General features: G+C 39.1%; 1 protein-coding gene across 1 annotated transcript in view; it reads right to left on the bottom strand.

The window, feature by feature from the left end:
• Positions 1-3,162: 3,162 nt before the first annotated feature.
• Positions 3,163-13,516, bottom strand: part of FNIP2 (folliculin interacting protein 2) — a gene marked incomplete at both ends in the record, with an annotated part of 29,684 nt that continues 19,330 nt past the window's right edge. The window contains 5 exons of the mRNA XM_079535000.1: positions 3,163-3,241; positions 3,926-4,041; positions 7,467-7,667; positions 8,833-8,989; positions 9,711-11,037. Coding sequence (XP_079391126.1) covers positions 3,163-3,241; positions 3,926-4,041; positions 7,467-7,667; positions 8,833-8,989; positions 9,711-11,037 — 1,880 coding nt within the window. The remainder of the gene's footprint in view (positions 3,242-3,925; positions 4,042-7,466; positions 7,668-8,832; positions 8,990-9,710; positions 11,038-13,516) is intronic.

The raw sequence follows: 13,516 nt of genomic DNA, 5'->3' as shown, positions 1-13,516 counted from the left end.
CTTGGTATTGTTTTAGGTTAAGGAGCTCATTGAAATGCTATGAAATTTAGTAGTTCATCCCTCCCCTCTGTGTAGCAATGCTGAGTCTTGCCTGAAAAAAAAATATACATTCTGAAACTGCATTGTGTAAACTGCTTTTACGTGGGATTCTGGAAAGAATGTGCACTCCCACTTAAAGTATGCATTTATTGAGTCTACAGAAAAACCTACATAATACTGATAAAAACTTTGGAGTTTTTGAAAACTAAGCTACATAATCAACTTTCAGCTCCTCTGTACATTCATATCACCTCATTCAATTAAAACAAAAACAGAAACATGCCCTATAAGATGTCTAACAGCATCTGTAAACACCTACTGCCCCGTCATGCCATACTACGTCACATAAATGGCAAGATGCTACCATAAACAAGTTAAAGACTGAGTCAAAAAAGCCCTAGAAGGTGGAATCCCATCAACTGAGGTAGTACATTTGGTGGAGGGGAGAGATATGTATTCAACTCTCTTTAGACTTAAAACCTTTTTAACGGTAATAAACAGATCTCATGTTGAATTCCCCCTCCCCAAACTAAAACTGTCAGAACAAGGTAGTTCTTCGTATGATTTCTGAAGAGCAGCAACATGTTGGAGAAAGCAGCAAGAACTATAAAGTTTCAGCCTGGGCTGAAGAAATCCACACACTTGGACCATCAGCACACATGCCACTCCTAGATTAGTTTAATGCCTTGCCAAAAGGCAGATTTTTTGTTTGTTTGTTTAATTTTATTCTTTTTAATAATCTGTGTGGTAAAAATCAGATGTTGCTTGTGACAGCATTAGCCTTGAAATCACTAAGTGTGTTCTAAGGAAGTCAAAGCCAACTCTATGACAGCAAAGGTGTCTCTGCACACTTTGAAAAACTGTCAGTCTGTTCAGATAAAAAGCCCACCAACGCCTTAGGAGAACTGAAACTGTCTTCTAATAAATTCAGCTATTAATTAAGAAGGACATGAAAAAGAAGAAGCACATGGGAATTTTTATATACACGCAGGGAAGGAGTTTCACAGTCCTACACACATGCACCCACAGGCTCCCCATACAGGGACAGTTCAGGAATACACGATTTGCTCTATGGTTCTCACTTGGTTTTGACCTTGCGAAACAGAATGAAATCTGCTAACAAACAGATGCAGAGAAAAGCTTACTTTCCAGTAGATACAAGGATTCACAGACCAAAGATATGAAAAATTTGCTTAATTATTCGCAGTAGGAATAGACCTGAACCACAGAAAGATTCTAGCCTCTGTAGGCTAGAGGCAAGTCTATGAAAATACAATAAAAGAAACAATCTGGAATGTCAGATCAGAAAGCCAGCATACAAGGAACAGCTTTAGAATCTCTGTATCAGAATATTAGGTATCCCTCCACTTGGAAACAACCCCTCTCACAGTAAGCCAGCCTACCCATTCCCCCTCAAAAAGCAACACGAGGTTAATCAAGACCCCAGTCACATTTAAACAACTCACAAAATGAACATTTCATAGTTTCAAATCATTTAAAGTTTACTGTAGAAAAGTCCAAACATCAAGGTAGTATGAAATAAAACCACTTTTAATAAAAGTGCATCCCTTCAGTGTTAAAAATCTCCAATCACCAATGAGGACAACAAATAACTGGTGACCAGAAGTTTCTCAGCTTGCTATTCCCAAACAATTGTTTTGCCAGCGACTCACTTGCAAGCTGTCAATTTCAGACCTCGCTCCTGCTGGCTCAGAACAAAATGGTCCAACATTTATTTTTCCTTTTCCTTAAGAATGCTTAGTTTGATTTCTTTTCTCTCCTCAGTCTGGTCCGTGATTTCACATCCAGCTCAACAGTGCTTTATGCATTATTATTATTATTATTTGTTTTACATTCATGTTATCACCAACATGAAAACAGTAAAATACAAAATTTCCTTTTGCTTTCTAGAAATATAGAAGGTCAGTATTGACTCATGGAGAAGTAGTTTCTGGTCTCAAAGCAGTTAATCTACTAAGGAAAGGCACCCGTATGACAGTTTAAGATTCCTGTAGAATCCAAAAGGATAATTGCAAACATTCATATTAATAGCAAACATCAGGGGGGTTCGCCCTCTACATTTCATCTGACTTGAAGCAATGCTCACCTTTTACACCTAGCATGACCAACTAATAACCAGAAAGAAGTAATACTTTCGACTGAAGGTTCCATAAAGATTCTTCCCCCAGTAAGATTGTCTTCAGTTGGTGCCAACAGACTGGTGTACGTGTGTACACACGTGCACAACAGCACTGGGATCATACAGAAGTTTGTCAAAGTCACACTCCTCAGGGATAGCAATACTTGATGACACCAAGACACAGGTTAAATTCATACAGAAACTCAAAAAGGTATCGAAGTTGCATCAGTAACAAATGTAAACTTGTGGCAGAAATTCCATAAGGCTTTCCTACAAAAGAATCTCAGAAGTTCATTCCATTTTCGGGGTAGAATTACTTCTAGTCATAAGCCATTTGAATACCTCATTAAAAGAGAAGCAGCGGCAGCTTTCTTCATTTCTTGTCCTTCGAGGAAAAAGTCACATCACCTCACGCACACCACCATTTCCAGATAACATTTGGCTGCTAAAAACAGACTCCTTTTCTGAGCTGGTCACTTTTACTATACAAAATCATGCTTTTGCTCTGCAGGAAAATCATGTTCCATCTAATACACCTGTGTATAGGAATGCTATATACATAGTTTACAGCTTTTCTTCCCCAGCAAAGAAACATACACCACACTCAGAAGTACACTGTGTGGAAATCCTTTCCAGCCCACTTGTTCTGTAACTGTTACTTCATGGTTTCGAGCAGCGTTTTGGATGGCAGCTCGCAGTCTGCCACATAGTGTTAGCTTTTGTCCTTTGATTCAAAACAAAATGCAAGGATGCAGTCACTAAGTCGGAAGAGAGATTATAAGAAACACCTGAATGCCTTTTATGTTATGTAAACTGATGTCCTCCAACCAAACATCCAGCTGCAATTGGAATGGAAAGGTGGTAGAAGGTACAGTTATCTGCTTTTTTCAGTGTTCCCATTTACCAGTGTTTGGCACCTCTGTTCCTCTTCCAACATGCCCGTATTCTTTATTTTAAGGGAATGACTATCCTGAGATTTTAATTTATAAGAGTATTTGAGCAACATATGGGGAATGAGTACTTGCTATAGCAGCCAACAAAGGCAAGTCATTGGATTCAATCCTGGGGGAAGAAAAAAAAAAAAAAAAGAGACTTTAAAATATACAATCACTTACACAAAAGAATAGAAACAAGAGGATATTCCTCATCCATTCTAAGGAAATTCAAAGTGTCTTACTGTAACCAAGGCTACTGCTTAGTGATTCGTTCCTAATGTATCAACAAAAGCATAAGATGCTTCAAAAAACAAAGGAGCAAGAAGCACACTATCATTTGAGTGAGAAAAAAAAAAACACTAGTCTCCTTATTTAAAGCTACATTTCTCAGAATGAGATCTTGAACAGCTGGGATAAAGACAAATTAAGTTTTAACCGCAGTGCTAAAACTATCTTCTTGAGAGCGTATGTTCACTTCTTGCCCCTTCCTCTTCTGTTTTCACAGCAGGTGCATCCTTAAAGCTTGTGCTCTACTCAAGTACCATTTTTGGATGACCTCACAGTTACCAAATCAGAAACTTTCTTCATTCTTAAGAATGACTAATGATTAAGTCTTGCTTTTGAACTGCCTGCTGATTTTCAGATGGCTCACTGGAAATTATTTCTACACTTTTAGACACGTGAGAGAAGGGGAACGCTAAAAATGGAATAAGCAGCAAGTCCCCACGGGAACAAAATGATTACATTCAGAAACTGTAAAGGAAAATAACTGGTTTAAGTTTCACCATAAGCTGATATCTACAGTACTCACCCTAATACAATTCCTAGTTCTTTTATGTGCACTCTTGTATGTCCTCGCAGATATTCTGAAAGCATTTTGCTTTTGAGATACATCTCTTGTAGTCTATCCTCAAGATGCATTATGCACTGTAAACACAGACCAAAAACTTCAGAATGACTTGAAAAACCGCAGCATCACAGACATTAGCTACAATAATGCACTGACACATATTAGCAAGAAAACGTCAGAAGTCCCCACTCCAAAAAGTGGAAAGGATGTTACAGTTCTGCTGGCAAGTTTAAAAAAGGAAAAAAGAAATACACCAGCCTCTCTCACCTCAAGGAATTGGAGCATTTCCACTTTTCTTAGGAAGCAAACTTGTTGCAAAAGCGAAAAAGAAACAACACCCAACACAACCAATTCTCCTCAAAGTCAGACGCAGCGTTTTGCCAATCTACTTTTAAACAGGCTTATAGACAATTAAGACATCTCATTATGCATCTAACTTTAAGACACTGAAGACGTCTCTTTACTTTGAGGCTGACAGAACACTGGAACAAGTGGCCCAGGGAAGTTGCAGAGTCTCCTTCTCTGGAGATATTCAAAACCCCACCTGGATGCTTTCCTGGGCATCCTGCTGTAGGAAACCTGCTTTGTCAGGAGGGTTGGACTAGGTGATCTCCAGAGGCTGCTTACATGCCCCTTACATTACTGTGTGGTTCTGTGACTCATAAGGTGAGCAGGTAGGATGCCTTATCACGTATTTTGCACCAAAACACAAGGTAACTCAATTCAACATATTCCTTCTTCCCAAAGGGATGTCCGCTTCAAAAGAAGTTAAATTAGTTCAGTTCTCCAAGCTCCAGAAGATGAAAACAAGAAGCACATGCAGAACCTCATATTATCAAATACATAATCATCCAGCAGGTGGAGACTGCAATTAGAAACAGCAGTAAATATCTTCAGGCCATTGTTCTATGTATAGTTTAAGTTTAATGGAAACCATAAGCATTAGAAATGAGAACCTGTGAAATCAGTTCTGCTAATTAAATAAAAAAAAAAAGAAAAAAGACTCCTACTGGTAGGTGGCCTATCGTGTATTTTTCTGATGGTCTTGAGCAAGTTAAAGATTCCTAACGATACTGTGAATTTTTATCAGGTATTAATTGTGAAATGCAAAGAGATGTTTGATCAAATGCGCTACGTAACAGTAAAACAACAGCCACTAGTAGAGGAAAGGCAAAAGCTTTCTGACAGCAGTTTGATCTGTCTGTTTCAAGCCAGTTTTCACCCAAGCCATTATAATTACAATAGCACTCTTGGATTCTAGCCTAAAGCCATTCTTATCTTTTCCATTACAGGTAACACTAATGCAGAAAGCCTGTTAGCACTCCCCCAGTGCTTCAGGAAGACATGCTGCTGGTTCCCAGAGTAGCAGTTCAACACACACTTCAATTCAAGTACACTAGAACTGAACAATTACAGATACTCTTTTACTTTAAAGTTGAGGAAGCACCTAAAGACGACCTACACATTGTCTTAAGAGATTCTTTATATAAAATTATCTGTTATTCATGAAAGCTAAGGAAAATACTTTTTTTCCTTTTGATCTCCATCCATTTTGTTAAAAAATAATCATGTAAGCAAAGTACAATAAATAAGTCGTAAGTCTTCTTTACTTTGACATTCAGCTTCCTCTGTGGCTTCTCGTTGACTAAATGAATCAAAAAAATTGAAGACATTTAAAAACACAGGAGTAACTCAAAATGAGCTGCAAAGAGCAGGTGAAACTTTTGAGATGCTGCTGGCAAGCAATAATTGCAGTTTCTACTACCCTCTCACCCTGGCATACTGCAAAGCTCTCTACAGGACAGCTGCCAGCCTCAAGCACCACCAAGACACCACCACCTGCCCTTCCTTCAGTCTCAGGTTGGGTTTTGACTACTGTTGTACCACAACAGACAGAAACCCTATTATGTGAAAAGTAACTGCAGGCTTGTGCTTGTAAAGGAATCTGCAAGCATACAGCATCACGTAAGCATTTGATCTATACTAGTACATACACTTTTGTCCAAATTTAAGTCAGCGTGACCATGACAGAAGAGCCACACTTCTCCCCCTGGAGTTCAGTGGACTAATTCTCCATTCTTTCATTATTCTGCTCCTGCTGGCAAAAATCTGTACAATCTGACAGAAGAACCAAAGTATCTTTAATGCAGACTACAGAAAAATCACAAGCGTCCATGATTGTCATTGTACTGCAACTATTCGTTTAAAAAAGGAAATAAAAATGCTCCACTTCCTCAAGACATACAGAAATTGCATATAAAAAAATCCCAAAGCAATAGTGGAAAAAAACACTTCCACTGCAGAACCAACCAATGAGTTCAAAACTGCCAGAAAGTAAGGTGCTCCAATGCAAGCACTACAATTAATCAATCCCACAGGCTTTCCAGTGCCCAAAAGAATCCTGAAAGGGCACTTACACTCACATTCTTGGCCCCAGTACTTGATTTCAAGAACTTAAAATAATTGATACCACTAATTTTATCCCAAACAGAGTCAACTAACACTATTTACAGCTGTTAATACTGAGCTCCATCATTCCATTCCATCTACTAGCCCAGTCATTTCACAGGCTTCCTACAAAGTTTTTCAAGGCTATGTGCTGTAGAACAAACTGATTCTGCTTACTTACAACTTAAACTCCTATTACTTACAAACCTAATCTTTCCCCAGATATAATGGTGTGTTTAAAACTGTATTATAAAATTATAAAACTGCTGTCATACTTGTGGGTAATTTGTTGTTTTGGCAGATTACAGCAACTCAGAAAGAGCCACTCATTCGCTTTGATGAACTCTACTACTGAGGACAGGAGAGGATGCTGTAAGGAAGAGCATTATGCAGTATAAGAAAAAATAACGTCCTCTGCTGCAACCCATCCAACCCAAAGGGTTTTCTTCAGTATCCTCCCAGGAATCCAGTAGGAAGCATGTCAGCAAGGTGATCTGAGGCAGGACTGACTGACAGAGTTGGCTAGAATATGCATGAAATTGAAAGGTCAGGTAGACATGCACAGGTATACACATTTGGAGGGAAGAGAGAAGGCATCCACTAGCTGTTGTTTGAAAAAAAGAACTGCCCAAGAATAGAAAACTGTATGGTAGAAACTGGCTTAGGTAGACAGAAGCATCCAACAGTAGGGAATTGGGAAAACTACAAAAAAAAAAATCTAAGTCAAGTTTAACAACCCTAATCATAAATATGTGAGGGCCGTGCTAAAATTGCCTAAGTAACTTTAGTTCCGTCACATCTATTTCAAAGCAGTTGATTTTAACCCATTACAAATAAAGTTAATCACAAATGAAGTTAAAAACAGTATGAGTAAGTGAACTGTAGCATGTCTGTGGTTTGTTTTTTGTTTTTAAACCTGTTATAACAACTTACCTACGTCAATAAACTAATATCTGACAGGAGCCACTAAAACACACAGCACACAAAACTCTGCACTTGTTAACTAAGCTAAACAATTTTCATTAGCTTTGGTTTTCAGCAAAGTAATACTTACAAAGTCAGCTGGGAGGTTGAGTTTATAAAGCTGTAAAATAGACTGCAGTAAACTGGATACTTGACTTGACACCAAGACATCTTTGCCTAACTTCATATTGTCCATCATTTTTCTCTGGCTTGTAGCTACTTGTACATTCCATTTATCTGTGTCTGCAATGATACAGACAGCTTCTGCTATTGGTTCATCGAGCACTGGATGCTGCAATAGATACAAGACAAACATTACGCCACGCTTGCATACATGTTTCCACAACTTAGTTTGCTGCTCCACTTTCATTCATGTTATGGCAAGGGATAATAAAGTGATCCAAATGAATGTTTTTGTCCAATAGGAAAACAGAATTATCTCAAGAAAAATGAGACAGAATACCAGTTTCAGAGAGAGAGCTGACATCCAGTAACACCATTAAGTATAAGCTGTCAATTTGATAAAGGCATTTAAATAGTCTTTTTAGCAGAGCTTCAGAATCTCAACTCCAATACTTTTTCTTCACTAATGGTATTCCAGCTTCAATGAAAAAGTTCCTTCAAAAGGAATGGGGTATTAGTTACACTGATGCAGCTGTAACGAAAGTAAATTTGATGTTTCACCTTTGTGAGGGATTTCACTACGCAGAACGGAGATAACGTGTGCACAAAGAAACAGTGTCACATTAAAGCAATTTGACATTTAAAAATAAATTGCACACGTCACCATTTTGGACACTGCACTGAAGTCATTCCAGCAGGATAACTCTTAACTGCTCTGTAAAGGAGCAGGGAGCAATCACTAGATAAATACGTAAAATTGCACACTAGATGCTCTCAATGTTACTTTAGTGAAGGATTAGTTATAAATTAATCATTTGGTGTACCTAAGAGTAAGAATATCACAAAGACCTTATCTGCAGTCAACTAACTTTATTTAGTAAGTCAGTCATTCCTGCTACAGTCTAGTACAACACGAGCTTCCACAAGACTTATCTGCCTTGCAACAAATGCCACTCAGTGGCAAGCTGTTTCCAACAGCTCACTTAACACCTTCATAGAATACAGATAACTGCCTCCAATTGTGACTGAAAATAAGTGGTTTCGCAGATTTTTTTTTCCTCGTAACTTCAAGCTGCAACCATTTTTCCCTGTGTTTATCTCTTAAGGGAAAACTGAAGAGAATAGGAGGAAAAAAAGTGATTCTTGTGTGAGGAGATTTCTCACGCAGTGATTTAAGGAGCTTTCTATCAAGAAGGATGATGTGTCAGGTGTGGCTGTTAAGAACCAGCAAACAGAAAACAAAGCAAGTTCTAAAGTACAAAATACCACGTTTCTGGAGCTTCTCAGTAATATCAGCAACTTCTGCTATGACTCAGAGCAGTACTTTCACTCACATGCATTGCATGAAGTAGGTCAGCTAGTAGACACTGCTTCAGTTTTTCATCATTGTTTACTCCATGCAGCACTAGATCAGGCACATAGGTATGACAGTAACCACCTAGAAGTGATCTCCCAAAGTTTTTCACACACTGTCTGCTGACTGTGTTTGACCTGAAATAAAAAAAAAAAAAATAGAAAGCAGCTAGGATTCTTGCTTGACAGACTCCATTCAGATTATAACACTTGATTAACCCCCTCCGCTTGGTTTTACTGCAAATTTTAATCAATAATTGTACTAAAAATACTGTGAATCAATTACTCTTTGAAACCATAATTTTGTAACTTCAGTGCTGTACTGATTCCTTCAAATTTCAGAAAAGGCAAATCTACATGCACTGGAACTTGTGATATCTATGATCCCTGCCTTACTGTGTTTAACAGGTTTGCTAAATTTGAGTTCTCAAACTCAGCTCAAGCAGCAAAAATATCTTTCTAGCTACTTAACATGCATCAGGAAGCTCCATGTGCATCTGTAAAGATCACAAGTTTTCAAATGGGATGCTCTTATTCAAAGTTGCATTTAGTCATCATCAGTTTTAGCAACATTGAAGTTTGCTTGTCTTCAAATAGGACAGCCTACACTAAGTGTTTCAGGCAATTGGCCTCACCACTTTTATTAAACATCTGAAGAACACGGTCAAAAAAGTTCACTGCAAATGACAGCTTGGTCTTGGTCATCTTTTTGAAATACACTACCTGGCTCTGTTATGGATTTGTTTGCAAGCAACTTAATCAACACCCCAGCAGGCTTCAGACTCGAAATCCTGAACACCTTTAATGTACCAACAGCTTTTGACTCCCCTCAGTTGTAAGTTCATTTAAACTCCTTTACCTTGGTAAAGGAAGTTCCACTTCTGCAAACTCTTCAGGTCGCTTGCTGACGTTATCGTGACGCACTCCATCAGGAATACAACAGTCACCTTCTTCGTCGCTGGCTCCAAGAGCACTGTCTGAACTCTCATTCCTTGGAATGTCCCCCTCAACTCTGAAGGGGGTTTTTCTTCTAGCATCCCCACAGGGGACATCTTTAGCACCTAGTTTAGGGGACTCTTTTTTGACAGCAGAAGAATCTACCTCTACACAGCCAGGCGAATAGCTCTCCAGCTTGCCGGAGCATGAAGTTCTAGTTTCTTTTACGCTTGGCAACGTTACAGTTTCTACCTTATCAACTGACAAAAGTAGTTCACCCGAAACTGTGTTCTTTAAATTTACTTCAGTTCCTTTATTTTCCATATGTTGGTTATTAAGCATACTCCCCTGCCCCTCACAAGATGAGATCTGTGCATAACAAATACCATGCTTACTGTATGGCAAAGAGGCAGCTTCACAGCTTTCTTTTTGATTCTGGGAAGCACCCACAGTCAGATTCGTAGAACTGGAGGCACAGTGTATTATTACCTCTGGATTTTTTCTCAATACCTTCAGATTCTCTTCCATTTCTCTCCTTCGAGTTTCTAAGTCTGACTCTGGTGATGCAGAGCTTCCAATCCGAAAGGTGACCTTTTCTAAATGTGAACTCCTGTGGCCAGACCTTTCAGGACAAGGTAAAGCAGACGACCTACCAGACAACCGCTTTTCCACTTTTCTTCCGTTCTGGTTTTTGTTCTTCCTTACATCCGTTACATCCTCCAAATTAGATGGCTCTTCAAAGTGGCAGGGCACAGTTCCTGTATCAGTGACAGTTCTTTCCCCACTGTCAGTTGCTCCTTTATGTAAAGTGCTAGTTAGACAGTCGACAGATGTTTCAGAATTCTGACTGACTTTTCCTATTGTTTCTTTCTTTTCTTTTGTAGAGGCTGGCACAGTGCAAGTGCCCTTTGGGTTACAGACCCACTCTGCAACAGTATGGTTCTTACTTGGATCATTTTTTGGAGGTAGGATTGGAGGCACAAGAGCAGGTTCATTTTTGACAGTGACAACGACATAGTCAGACTCTTCTATCTCTCCTTTCTCTAGCGCAGTTGTGATCTTGCTTCCATTTAGCACTTGTTCTTCTTCTCCAACTGCCTCGCTCCACGTCAGCTGATTTTCCTGTAGCTCAGAGCACCGAATGAAGTAAGTTAGAACATAGAGCAAGCGCTGCACCAACTCTTTACGTTTCCCAACAACAACAGTTCGAGTCAATCTAACCGGAGAGCCTATGGCACCATAGAGATCACCTAGACAGGAAAATAAGAATTTCACATGGAATTCATTTTGAAACAGCATTCATGATAGACACAAACAGACAGTTAATTTATTTCATGGTCATTTGTAGGAGCCTAAAGCACAGAATAACAAAAGAAATCCCTCCAAATTTCCCACACCTGGTTCGCATCCAGAAGGTTTTTGCTGTTCTTGTGAGGGTTTGGCTGCTATTATTCAGTTTCTTCCTGTTCAGATTTTTATTTATAAAATGGTTACAAGATATTATCATGTAGAAATTGACATAACAGATGGTGAAGAAGAAAAAAAGTCTCTCTCTGAAGCCAGCTACGCTATTTCCTAATTTACTGCTAGCTATTTTTTATTCCCCTCACAAAGATACTGTTTGATTGCAGTCACGTTTTCTTCCCCTTTCAGCTAAACATATAGACTCTATCTATATGAGAATTTGTATCTTTCAGGACTGAGATATAAAATAAAAAACAGAGAAAGATCCAGTATCAGTTTAATAAATGAGATTAAAATAAAATAAAATAAGCCCTTCCTTACTGGGCAAGGCACATGTGCTTCTGTATGTTAGCGAGGTTGACTCCAAGTAGGAACCTTTTACTTTGGCAGAGAGTAGAGGAGGACTAGGGGATATATTCACTATTCAAAGCACAACTATAACGTGAAAGGTGGGTACTAGGACATAACCTGAAATAAAAATGCTCCTTTATTCCAAAAGAAAAAACAACCACTGTATTCTACTTTCAATACCTTCGTTGTGAAGACGTATTTATCTTCCAGCTGCCTATTATTTTCTATCAGCTGGAGGGTTTCCACCCAATGTTCTGAGAGAAATAAACATAGGCAAACAGCCAATAAGGCAATTTTTGCATACTCTACTATAAATAAAGATGAACTAACTCAAGACACGTCCACTGCCTGTTAACACAGCAGATGGGAAATTGCTACCAAAAGCTCTATTTTCTATAGGCAATCTAAGTGTTCACACTGAAACCCAGTTTCTCTAGTTTGGGCTTTATAAGCTGCCAGCTAACTTAGATTTCTCTAAGTACTGAGCACTTACTGAGGGCTGCTCATATGTTCTGAACCAAGTATCCCACCAGAATTCTTGTATAGACCTCATGAAAGAGCATTAAAATGAGACAATCATACCTTTAGAAAGATTTCTACCAAGAGCAAATGTGGTTTCAACATGAGGAAGGCAAAACAGTGAAACAAAGTACATGCCTAACCTCCTGTGAGCCATAAAGGACTCAGAAGTAATAAGGCTCCTGACTTCATTCCTGCAGGAGAAGCATCAATGAGAAAGTTGTTCCACCACTCTCACTTGCAGTCTCCCTTGCCAAGATCTGTCAATTCCCATGATGCAAGCAATGCACTGGAGAATAGAGGCACTGCTATCCTGTCCTCCCCCAGGTAAGGGTGCTCTTGCATACAGTCCCACAGATTAACATGCAAGGACATTGATTCCTCAGTATTGCAAACTGAGCTACAGACTATGCAATTGGAATTTCATTAAAATCAGCGCCAGGCAGGCCATGAGGGCTAGCAGTTTGGCAAGGCCATAGAAGATGTTTTCTTTCAAGTTGAACACAGTTACTATGGAAATCAGATTCAAGCTTTGTGTTCATTTGCACAATTTACTTTAAATGTGACGTTAATAAGACAGTAAAACTCAAAACTGCAGCCATCAAAACATACAATTGTGAAGCACATTAGATTGAAGATGACATTTAAGAGACTGGCTTATTTACAGTTGTACCAATATGTAATTGCAATCAGTACGTAGTGGGAACATAGCTTTGAAGGTGGAAAAAGCAGGTACATAAAAATACCCGACAAGAAATTGTTTCCATTTTAAAGCCTTAGGCCTCATAATTATTTTTTTTCCCCCTTTCTAAAGAAAGAGACCAGCAGAGGGCAACATCTTACTTCGCACATCAGCTACTGCAACCACTCCATACTACTACTGGGCTTTGAAAGAACAAAACTAAGTCAGAAAGCATTCTGAGAATTCATCTGGGCTGGTAGCAACACACAGCTTAGGAGGGCAAGAGGAAGAAAACATTTCTTGACAAGTCACCTGTCGTACCTCTGGGAGTCACCATAAGACCCACTGCCCACTTTACACCTGCACTTCAGCTTGTTCACCTCCAGCTTGGCTCCATCCTCAACACCCTGAGCAAGCTTCTGTCTTTTTCCTCCCTGGGAAATCTAATCCATTACTACTCTGTGTTACCTTTTAAAGACATGCTAAAACAGGAAACAACTCCACAACTACATCTCTGAAGTAACAATTCTTAGTTTCTCAATGACTGTGGAGAACTAAGCTAGACAATAAGCAAGAAAGAGCTGATAGCCCACAGTGCGCCCATGTGTTACTTCATATGCCAATACAGTACATCATTTAAAGTTAAGGCTGATCTGATGCAAAATTCACACCTGCTGCCCAGACCACCAACAGTTCTGCTGCCCACCAGAATT

The sequence above is a fragment of the Tetrao urogallus genome (genome assembly GCF_951394365.1).
Source record: "Tetrao urogallus genome assembly, chromosome: 4".
Lineage (NCBI taxonomy): Eukaryota > Metazoa > Chordata > Aves > Galliformes > Phasianidae > Tetrao > Tetrao urogallus.
This window is presented reverse-complemented; position numbering and strand designations above follow the sequence as displayed.